The 12246-nt window shown below is 42.5% G+C and overlaps 1 protein-coding gene across 6 annotated transcripts in view; it reads left to right on the forward strand.

The window, feature by feature from the left end:
* Positions 1-12246, forward strand: part of eml1 (EMAP like 1) — a 48352-nt gene that overhangs the window by 17520 nt on the left and 18586 nt on the right. For 4 of the 6 annotated variants that reach the window (XM_062397186.1, XM_062397183.1, XM_062397185.1 and 1 more), the window contains exons 2-3: positions 10699-10881; positions 11107-11160. In XM_062397186.1, the coding sequence (XP_062253170.1) occupies positions 10699-10881; positions 11107-11160 (237 nt within the window). The remainder of the gene's footprint in view (positions 1-10698; positions 10882-11106; positions 11161-12246) is intronic. The other 2 variants (XM_062397187.1, XM_062397189.1) reach the window with 1 other exon arrangement.

Below are 12246 nucleotides of genomic sequence, written 5' to 3' on the forward strand. Positions count from 1 at the left end.
ATCCTGCATCTCCGATTGAATCTTCTACCTGCAATAGTGTTGACGTCGATTTTTACATAGATCCATACTTTATCTTCATAGTGTAATTAATTGTATAATATTGTAGTTATATAAACATGCAGAGGTCGGCCTTCTGTTTGGACAGTGGCCGCTCTACCCCCTCAGCCACAGCCAGCCCATGGAAATATGTGTAATAGAGCTGTTGGACATGACCAACACAAACCCCTTTGTTTGTGTTGTTTGACGCAAATTTTCTTGCCAGTGTTCCTGACATGAAAAATGCAAAGCAGCATCCATATTACAAAGATATTGCGGTAAAGTGATCTGTAACACAACATGATCATCAGTTGGGAATTAATATGAGAAAATAGATGTTACTGTCCTCCCATGGTGTATTTTGTCACACTACACAGCCCCCAACTATAATGTTTTAGTGCTGAAACAAATTAATCTCACTTGACCTTTGAATGATCAGCTCCACAGACACACAGACAAAACCAATTTCTAAAGACAAATGAAGTCTTAGTCACTTCCGCACGCTGTTTGATTAAAACATTTTTTTGTATTAAACTCTATCAAAATTTGAAATCTAGAGCTTCACACAGTCTAGGAGCAGATGTTGCTGAACTGAGTATTTCTGCCTCTCTCTCTCTCTCTCTCTCTCTCTCTGCCTCTCTCTCTGCCTCTCATCTATTCCTTCACTAACACACATTCATGCAGTCTCATCCCATGACCTACTAAAACAATCAGGCATGTAAAACTGGAGTGTGCAAGTTCCTGTGCTAAATATATATACTGTGTGTGTGAGCGTGTGTGTGTGTGTGTTTGTAAACTCACACTTCAGGCAGTCGAACATGAGAGAGATAAGCACAATTTATCACACTGTGTGTGTGTGTGTGTGTGTGTGTGCATGCTTGTGTGTGCGTGTGTATCCTCAAGTTCACTATGTGTGTACATACCATCACAAGGTCAGGAGAGGAGACTTGCAGGCCGTATGAGTCCTTGAACAAGATGTTATGAATGTGTTAAAATACCATGAAAGAGCCACAAAGAGAATTGTGTACTTCAGAACAAAGTCGGATTCTTCCCATCTGCATGGTAACACAGAATGTGTCCAGCCGTGCGTTGAAGTCTACCTATGGGGGAGGGCCATTGGTAATAAATCAAGTCAGGAGGATCCCACAGAGATGCTATTATTTTTAGTCTGTGCTTGTTTCCTGATGCTTTAAATGTCACGAGGCGACTCTGTCCAGTCAAGGCAAGAAGAGAGGAATTATATTCCATGCTTTTACATGTGCAGAAGCTGTAAAGCGCACTCACTCATACAAATGTGTTTCAAATTAGTATGCAAATTATTTCCTGCATAAATCATCCATGTGCATACAGGTATGTGTTTTGACATTCACATGTGCATATTCATATAAGCGCATATGAATGCCTGTCCCCGTTTTAATCCCATAGTACATCACCAAACTGTTTGAGATGAATTAGAGATAAATTAAATTACTGTGTCAGGTTGAATGTCGGCTCAATTAAATGAATGTTAATCATCTTCAGTGGCACATTGTCTCCACTGGGCCCAGAGTCGCGGCTCATGAGTCGCCCTTCATGTTTATACCGAGCCCAGGATCTCCTCTGACCAGTTGTAATGTGAACAGGTATAATTAACCTCTTGGTGCCTGTGCTGCAGCTCCCACAGGAAGCTCAGCAACCTAATTGGTCTTTTACATCTGTTGTTAATGGAAGAAACAAGGGGGAAGCCCCAGCTGTGTGTATGTGTGTGTTTGTGAGTGTGTGTGTGTGTGTGTGTGTGTGTGTGTGTGTGTGTGTGTGTGTGTGTGTGTGTGTGTGTGTTTGTGTGTGTGTGTGTGTGTATGTGTGTGTATGTGTGTGTGTGTTCAGTGCAGGCATTTTGCCTACATGTAACAGATAGAGAGGGAAAAGGGGAGAATCCCATTAAGAGTTCCATTAAAATCATCTTGAGTACATTGAACAGAGGTGCAGAGATCAGGGAAAGAGGACAGGTATTGGTTGGTTTTCCTCTCTGTTATCCTTAGTTAGTTTCAGTTATTTGTAAAACTGTCTCTTTGTACTTGTTTATGTGTAGAGAATTTGTGCCACTTTGAAGTTGTTTCGTGTCATCACCTCCACCAAGGAGGTTACGTTGTCGTTGTAATTTGTTTGTTTGTTAGTCGACAGCATTCCACAAAACTATAGCACGGATTACCACGAAACTTGGTGGAAGGATGTGGTTTGGATCAGGAAAGACATTTTGGTGTGCATGTGGATCAGGGAATGGATCCAGAGAAATGTGTTCACTTACACTGACATTTTGAGATGGAGCGTTTTTGTTGATTTCTCCGAAAACAGTTCATGGATCTTGATGAAACGAATCAAGCAGGTGTAGTCGGTATTTTACCCGGTATTGATGAGTGTTCAAATTGTGAGCAATTTGGTGCAGATCGAAATCATAGTGAATTTAAAGGTGGTTTCATAAAGGGGCCTTGGTGGAGGTATGCACTCTACTGATGTCTCTTTGTAGTAATGACTTGTCTTTTTAGTTGTAGGTCTGTTCAGTGATCCGTCCCTGCTTACAGTCTGCTTGAACTGACCGTCCACTGTCACAACAAGGAGTTCAGAACATTTAATGAGTTGAACCAGTGAAGCTTATTGCTCACCCAAGCTAAACATAGCTGGATTCAGCTGGATTTTCAAGGAGATCTTTAAATAATTAATCAAAACCAAATAACTCCTGAAATACATTGGAAAGATATAAAACAGGGCATTGAAAGAGAATTCAAGAATAGAAACTTTAAAAGTAAAACTCTCATTACGCAGTTAGAAATAATTATCTTCAATCGTGTTGTGTAATCAACTTGTCGTTTCACAGTATGTTCTATCCCTCCAGATGGCCGATATACGACTGGCCCAAGTTCAGCCTCTGGCAAACATGTGAGATCATTCTCACACCAAAGTGGAAATCTGGTTTACCGAAACAACACTGTTACTTGGAGGATGAACAGCAATACACACACACACACACACACACACACACAGACACACACATACTGGATGGAACGAGTGTCCCGACTCCTGTTCCTTCCTGGCTGTTTGTTACAGAGAGACAAAGCCCTGTTCTATGTGGAGAAAGGTTGAGACTGTGGGAGAGGCGTGTGTCAGAGGCTGGAGCCGATGCCAACCATGACTTAGTGTTTCTGATTCTTCCCCAAAAGTCACAGCTGTTTGTTACAGTTGAATTCAGCCAGAGATGTCACTTGTTACGCAGGCTTTTTTGCTCCTTGATAGCATCTTTCAAATTATAGGTTGTGTGATGAAAATTGCTGCCATTATCACAACCTGTCTGTCCTGTGAAAAGTGAGGGTTGTGTCATGGTTTTGATATCATTTTGTTGTAAGAGGAACATTTGCTGTTGATTCAGGGGGGATAAAGAGTCACTACAGGTAGATAGGCCTGAATCATGTACACCATATTTAAAGATTTTGTTTTATTGTCATCATGCGACAAAACATTGTGCAACAAAATTGCAGATATAGTCCCTCTAGGCTACTCTAGTCAAGTGATGAAAATTAATAAATATTCAAGTCTCAAAAATAGTAAGTGTGGAGGATGAATTCAGTTTGTTGGCCTGAGGCAAGAAAGCAGCTCTGATGTCTGGTGGATCAGCAGCTGATATTTCTCTATCGGTTTCCAGACAGCGGCAGTTTGAACAGGCTGTATCTGGGTTGGGTATTGTCTTTCATCTCACATTTCGGATAACATTTAGGCCCGGTATAGATTGGTATAAATTATGTTCTGGACGCAGCGGAGCCGTTCTGGGCCATGGACATCATATACCAGTTTTTCGAGCACTTAGGATTCAACATCATCTTCATCGCCCAGATGAGCATCATTTTTCTCGTTGCAGTTCTTCAACGCTGCAGCTCAGCATGTTGATGCTCTTCTTACAACACTTGTAAATCTCCATATCGCTCTAAACCAAAAAGCAATCTCTTAGGCTAACAACATAGATGAGAGCCTGAGGATTGAGGGTAAATGTTAGAGAAAGACAGTAACTATAGTCTCTCTCTTGTCCACCCACGGTTGATTTATTCCTAACCCCTACCACAGTTTAATGAGAGAGAGCGAGGCAGACAAATAGAGCGAGAGGTGAAAGAGGTGAGGGAAAGAAAAGACAAATCCAGCCTGCTGCTGAGCTCAAACCCTCTCAGTTTAGGGATCACTAGCATTGAGCAAGATCTGCTCCACATATCCAGCATAATCCCTCCTCTACACCGTGAACACTTCCTCTTTGACAGAGGAGAGTGTGTGTGCGCTTTGTAAAGCAGTGTGCAGGGATATCGGTGTATATACAGTATGTGTCAGAGCTAAGACGAAGCTATTCTGCCTCAATGGACCATATCATCCTCCTCTTTTTCTTTTTTACCCTCTTACCTCTTTCTTTTTTTTTTGGTTTTAGATTCGTCTCACTGTTTCCCGGCTTTAGGGACTGCAAACTGCTCGATAGGGATGGTGCTACGCTGGACGGTGGGTGAGACGTCCGATTGGGACCCATTAGATAGCCGAAGTAAATGAAAGCACCCGCACGATGTGAATGGCTGGTGCCTCCTTTGTTGCATAAAAAGTACCCAATGAAACCACAATGGAATTCAACAGCACTGGACGTAACCCCATTTAAAGTGAATGAACAGCATTTTGGTTGAAGCCTCCAGCGTGTGAGTCCATTGTTAGAGGTTACACTGTGCTTTGTTTTTTTAAATTGACCTTCCTCTGCATCTTCATTATCAATTAATTTGGGAAAGAAAACTTTTTCCCCCCCTTTCATAACTTTAAAATATAGCACCGGTACTAAAAAGTACTAAAAAAGCCAAATTAAAGGTGGAATTATATATCTCGGTATTCATGCAGTAACTGCAATTGGTTCCAGCCCCCTGCGGCACTCAAAAGATAAGCAGGAGGCTGTAGCTAATGGATGGGCCAGCTTTAATGTGTATGGCACATTAAATTCACATGATTAATCCCATAATGATTCACTGTGCAAACTGGAGTGATAATTGGATTTGTTTGATTTTATCATTTATTTATTCTCTAAAGCAATCTTGAAATCTCTTCCGTTAGGAAACAGAGAAAAATAAAGATGGGGATTTTTGTGACGTCTGATCATGCGGTCAGTGTATGTGTGTGTGTGTGTGTGTGTGTGTGTGTGTTTGTGTGTGTGTGTGTGTGTGTGGGTGTGTGTGTGCGTGTGTGAGTGCGTGTGTGCATGCGTGCGTGAGTGCGTGTGTGACTGTGACTGTGAAGCAAGGTGATTCCCATTTGACCTGAGTTTGACTCCAGAAAGGATGTGACTGATGGGAGGAAGGAATCCTCTAACATGTTTCTCGAATCTCGTGCAGAAGTCGTTTGGCCGCTCATCATTCTCCTCTTTGACCCCTTCCCCACTCACACACACAGACACACACACACACACACACACACACACACACACACACACACACTGGGATTTGAAAACAAGCTTGATCTGCCACGTTTTGACTCCCTTTTCCTCCTCTGTAATCTCCACTCAGGACGTGTGTGAAGTCTTCCCCTTCACTGATCCACCTCTGTCTATTTAAAGCTCCTAAACTCCGGTCCAACAGGAGCAACGAGGGGACCTTTGTAATCCAAGCGTCTGTCTCTCTAATCCGGCCGCTTGATCAGCTAATACAGTCCACTGCCTGCTGCAGGTGACACACGAGACTGATGACATTTCAAATAACTTCTCCTCCATCTCTCTCTTACTCTTCTCTCTCACTTCCAATTGAATTGGTTTAAAACAATTTAATTCTTCTAACAGTTGATTGAGGATGACATTTCAAGCATGACATTTGTCTTCGCTTGTACTTTGAATAATATCAGAATAACTCATTTTCATTCTCTATACCTCATTCACTTCTTGGAAAAGAAAAAAAATCCAATCCTGGCTGGCATTTGATTATGATTAGGTTTATAGTGAAGTGTGACTCATTGGTTTGTGGAGAAATGGAGGCACAGTCTGCAGTTGCAGCTGAATAGACACTATGGTGGCAGTATGCATTCAGGTTCTGAAATTAAAAACAGTTGGCATGGTGCCGCTGAGCTGGTAGTCTGCTCGCCGCACTGAGCTCTAGCTCCAGCTTTCTGTCTGTGAAAAACAGGAATCATTGTCGTAATGTTGTGACAGGCCGTTTCCTGCAGCCTCTTGCTCCTTTCATCTGTTGCCTTTTTTGCAAACACTGGTGGTGGTTTTTCGAAACCCCCCCATTGCGGTGCAGCTAAACCTGGCAGCTGAACTTTCCATCAAGCCGGTCGAGCTTCATTGTTTGGATTCCCTGCACCACAGAGAGAAAAGAAAATAGGGTGTCACATATTGAGATATTTGATCAGTTTTAATGTAATGATTCCTTTATTTATTTTATCTCTGTGTATATTTGCATCCTTGCAGTGAATGTGGCAGTGCACACAGAGCGAAGGAGTGACTCAGCTAAAAAGCCACACAGCTCAGCTCAGCACCGGGCTGCTGCATCGCTTAAAATGCGAGAGTGCTCCCTCAGAAGTGTTTCCCAAGAACGATGTCAGTCTTTCTAATCCTTCGGTGTATTGATCTTTGCAGCCGATTAGATGGGTCAGAGCATGTGCCCACCCCACAGTGTTTATTATTGATGGCAGTGAGTTCAGTAAATGACTCAAAATTAAGATGGAGACAAAGGCAGCTGATGATGGGTGTGGTGGTTTTAGAGCAGGGAACATTTACTCCAGATTGTCTGTTTGCTGTTTTCCCTTCCTCAAATCTCTGTGTTGGAAGTGATGGACAAGCTTTGGGCAGGCGAGTGGCCCTGTCAGGAAGACACCGCCCTGCAGAGGGAGGTAATAGGGAAGCAGAGTGTCACAACACATTAGTCTGAGCAGATAGATGGGCTCGGATCCGTCAAGAATTTGGTGACCCAGCCACATATTGACTAGACAATGAAACAGAGACAGAAAAAGAAGTCGGGCTGCCGCTGGAAGGAGTCTGACAAAAAGGGAGTGAAAAAGCCGGCTGTCAAGAGAAAATCCACGCCGGAGCAGGGGGATGTATGTTGGTGGGGGTAATGATCTGATTTTGTAGGGGATAAAAGAGAGACAGGGTGGGGGGGGAAACATGTGGTGATTGATTTGCTGTCAGAGTAAGATTGACAGCTCACTGATAACTGCCCCTCTCAACAGAAATCCTGTGACCTGAGCCCACAGTGGTGCAGTCACATCAGGGCCAAATTTAGCCAAATCCAAACTGACTCAGCTGGAGACGAGAGTCACACCATCAACACACATGTTCTATATAAAATCACCAGCCTTAACTGGCGCTGGCCTTTTCTGATTCTGGTCATTGGGCGTCGACACGCCACTCCCACCCCCCCATAGGGTTTTAACTGGGGAGCGGGGTGATGGAGGGAGGATGTTAGCCCAGAGCCGGAGTACCACGTCCGTGACAGCCAGTCATTGTTTTCCAGCGACTGATGGTATCACGCTGCCATAGTGTCAGTGTTGGGAGCAGACCCACAACAGATGCTGAGCAGATAATAGAAGCTTTATCTGTGGATATCAACTCTGTGACACACATTCACATGTGAATATGAACAAGGGCTCCTTCAAAGAAAGCATGTCAGGTGAGCAGAGAGTTATTAAGATCCAGGTTTATCTCTGGAATATTTTTTGTCAATGTTTTTTTTTTTTTTAGGATGAAGCAGTAAGATTGGCACTGTGTGTTATGAAAAAAGAAATCATTTCCTTTCTGTAGTAATAAGTCTGTAAGTGAATGTATGAGCATATACACTGAGGCAGACACATTTCTCATTGTGCTTTGTGATACGGTGCTGGTTGTATCATGTATCAGACTGAACACCTGCAGATTTAATTTGACTCCATGTGTGGTTTCATTATGGGATTCTCATTTAGTGGACAGATGAGAATATTAGAGGGTGCAAATATGAAGGGCGACAGATGTATTGCTATCATATCAATACAGCCTGTCACACCTTGTCAACCTTGACATCCAATTCTGCTCCGCTGATGCTTTTTAGTCACCCTGGCACAGTTGGACGGTTCAGGACGGCAGTGTTGGTCAATTTAAATATCTGAGCCTGTATTGGACTGATTTTCCTGCAGTTTTTTGGAAAATCATGGTCCTCAGAGGATGGAGGATAATGAATTAGTTGCTCCTGTGAGTTTTAGTCCCACCAGCATGTTGACATTTGTGGCTCTAGCCGAAATTTCCCTCTCGAGGTTGTAATAACTTGAGTTATCCTCTCACTTTTAATGCATTCATGTCACCAGTCACTTTGATATTTTTGTACATCTATACCATAGACTGTATATGAAGATGAACAACGTTTTTCCATTGTACAAACCGAAGTAAACATATTGACATCATTTGGAGTGCAGTAGTGGTGTGGAGCCACGGTATCAAGATCCCGCCGATACACGCTCTCGACCATTCGCGAGTCAGTCTTAGCTGCCAACCACGATTTTGAACCTCCTTTTATATTATCAATTACACGTGAACAAACATCATTGTGATAAGATTTTCCCTGTATTGACATATACTTTGACTTTTTAGTTTGGCTCATGTCCCATCCACTAACATGGAGGAGACAAGGTTTACCAACTCACCCGTAGCCAGCTGGCGATCAATATGATTTGGCATCACTTTGGGTGAGCTATCAGGTCGTCCATCTTTATATACAGTATATGGTTTAATCCTTCTCCAATTCCCTAACAAGGTGGAGGTGTGATTAATGACCAAAATTCAAGTTTGTGCTGACACCTAAATCTTTACTTTGTTGTCGTCACATCACACAACAATGGATTTATTTTCAAACCGTGGTAACAGTTTGGGAAAGTACAGACAAATGATGTCATCCTGCGTCAAATCAGAAAAATCGACTGTGTCATCCTGCTAATAGTCAGTGTGTTAGCTTTGTCACCGTGAGAGTTAATCACAAGACAGCAGTAATGACTGGGACTGACTGAAGCTAAATACAAGACGGCACTGGAGGATGTGTTTGTGTGTGTGTGTGTGTGTGTGTGAGCTCTAATTGTTTGATTCAGACATTTAGAATCTGCTCAGATTTACCATTTTCTGTGTCGACATTTAAGCGTCCCATCTGCTTAATGCACCATCGGATCTCATGGAGGTGCCCTCTGACTCAAACAATTCATAATCAGCTGACAGCTAACAGATTGTACTCACTAATTGAATTTGTCATAAACAAGTCTGTGAAATTACTTTTTCCGGCAATGAAAATGTCTTCACTGGACTTAATACTGGAATGAACTCTTACTTACTTTGAGTTTTTTTTTATTTTTAGAATTTCAGAGGGGGAAATTATGTTTATTGAGTTTTTTATGGCAGGAATGAATGTATGGACTACATAAAATTTTCTGCCAATAAAAATACAACAAACATGAGGGATTTATTTATCTACAGGCAAAATATAACTCTGTTCAGGGACGTCCTGAATCCCTGAGCAGCTTTTATCTACCTAGGAGACTCAGACCTTCATCACACCACTTTGCTTTCACCGTGTTGTCGGAATTCTGAATATTTGCGTTGCTGTCGCACTTGATTGTTTGAGAATGTTATTTACCAAAGTCAAGGGTTTCCTGCGTTTTCAATAATGTTTCAGGCAGTCGGGGTTTAAAGCAGATTCACAGGAGGTACGCACACAGCAGATCTGCCTAATCACCAGATGCCTGCTCTCTAATGCATAATGCATCAGACTTTTATTACAAGTCTGCAGGGAAAACACAGCAGTGATTAACATTAATATTTCATCACATCGCTGTGACATCAAAAGCTTAATGGAGGGGACCCTGCATGTGTGGGTGTGTGTGTGAGTGTTTGTGTGTGTGTGTTTTATCATTAATGAAGTAGACCCTGGTAACCAGAGCTTGGCCTCTGTCGGGATGTCAGGTGGAGAGGTGAAAATAATGTGTCAAGTTAGTTTAAACTCAAAGAGCTGACATTAATAACAGGCTCATGACGGAAGGGTTTGCGACGTCAGCTCTTTGAATCCAAGAGACTGAACGTGTGATAGGATGAAAGGGAGATTGGGTTTTGAATGGGGTTCGCCCGTGTCCTGCCTTTTCTCTTTTTTCTCATTTTCTCTTTGAATTCTCAGATTCAGCCTTTTCTGACCTGAAGTAAAACAGATTCTTTACAGTTCGTTTTCTCATCGAACTTTCATGAAAGGAAATAATAAGATGTTCTAAAATGTTGAACTATTCCTTTTCATATATGATGCCTCTGCCTAACAATTACATGCACTCTACGTTATCAGCTCACTAAATATGCTTTTTTTTTCATCAGCATCCATTAATCATTCTCTGTGAAATTGGTGAAAAAAAGTGGGGGAAATTGTTTTATCTGCCCCTGTTTATGGATCCACATTGCATGGGTTCTTTCTTGGCCCATGTAGCACCTCCCCTCCAAGTCTTTGGGAAATCTGATGAGTAATTCCTTAAAAAAATCCTGCTGTGAAACAAGCAAACATAGACAGGGGCATAAACATGTCCGAGGTAATTAACTCTTAAGCAATACGATTTAAGGGCTGTTGGTATACACTGTACCAGGCGTACCTAATAAACTGGCCACCGTCTCACCAGCTCTCTGTGTTCCCTCAGATGACAGTGCGTCAGCCGCCAGCAGTATGGAGGTGACTGACCGCATCGCCTCCCTGGAGCAGAGGGTCCAGATGCAGGAGGACGAGATCCAGCTGCTGAAGTCGGCTCTGGCCGACGTGGTCCGCAGGCTCAACCACTCTGAGGAGCAGCAGGCCATGGGGTCACGCAGGGGACCCACTAAAGGTAAAACACGACATAGGTGCTTGTTGAATGAGTCAGTATCCAAAACATTTTCAATGGGTCCTCTGGTATTAGTTCTTTTTTACATTTTTGATGAGCAACACACGCTCGCCGGCTTATTCACCCACTTTTGATAGACATCCTCTCTTTCTTTTCTCACTTTCCTCTCTCTCCTCCTTCTTAACTGTGTTGTCGTGTTGTTAAATGTGTTGTGTGTTACGTGTATAGACGCGGCTTTGATGAGAAAGTCTCCCTCAGCAGACAGCAATGCTGGGAAGCCAGGTAGGCTGACTGTGTGGTCTGTCTGACTAACCAGGCCTGCTGTTGTGCGTACGAGCAAACACATTTCAGTCACTGCCTGCACAGTATTGTGTTGTTTATAGTTTAGTATTTAGACAGGAAACAAACAGTTACTGTCAGTTCTGCACCGCCTGAGGTCAACGCACTGTGATCTGAGTGTAAACACAAGCAGTAGATAGAAACTATATTTTTACCAAAGGGAAACACTAAACATGATCTTTTAGACTTTGAGTCTGTGAAATCATGTGAAAATATTCTGAACTGTCACAACAGTGTGGGAATAAGTTATTAAACATGTGAATTCAAAGGACTATTATGAAAGTAGATTTAAACCAGAACTAATAGGATTAAATTAAGCTTTACTTACATTAGTTTCTGCATTAGTAAAATTCACTTAATCTACAACTCTGTGTACTCTGTGTATATCTCTCTGTTCTTCCTTCTATTTCTGTTCCCACTCCACCTGGTATCTCTTTGTGAATAGTGTAGGAAGCAGATGTAAGAAATGTTACAAAGCAGCACATCAATACATCATTTTACATTATAGATTTTTTTGTGTTTCCGTTTTTATTGTGTAACAACACAGCATGAGTCGATTTCAGCTGAGGACTGTCTGGCACACATTGTAACTTCACCCCACAGGCAGATGAAGCCTGCACCTCATTTGGGTTTTTACATCCACAAACGTGCATTTGAGGGATTAGGCCCAAACAGAGTGAGCTGCTGCTTCAGTGGTGACTGGGTGGAGGTTCAGTTTGATCCGGGAGCTGGAGGATAATGATTTAGATGCAGAGCTGCTCTCCCTTATTGTTCTCCACTAGCAGCCCGCTCGACTCCACTGAAGCACAATGATGTGCTTCAGAAAGCTCAACACATGCACACACCATCACACACATTCATCTTCTTTAACATGCTAACAAAATTACAACCTCAGTTGGCCCCTGCTGGGTAATTACTACAAGGAAGATAACGGAGCAGAATGTGTGTGTAGGCCTGAGTGCATGCACATGAGTGTGTGTTTTTTTGTGTGTGTGCGCCTGATCTTGTGTGTGTCCCTGCTGGATGAAA

Source organism: Platichthys flesus, chromosome 10 (genome assembly GCF_949316205.1).
Source record: "Platichthys flesus chromosome 10, fPlaFle2.1, whole genome shotgun sequence".
Taxonomy (NCBI): domain Eukaryota; kingdom Metazoa; phylum Chordata; class Actinopteri; order Pleuronectiformes; family Pleuronectidae; genus Platichthys; species Platichthys flesus.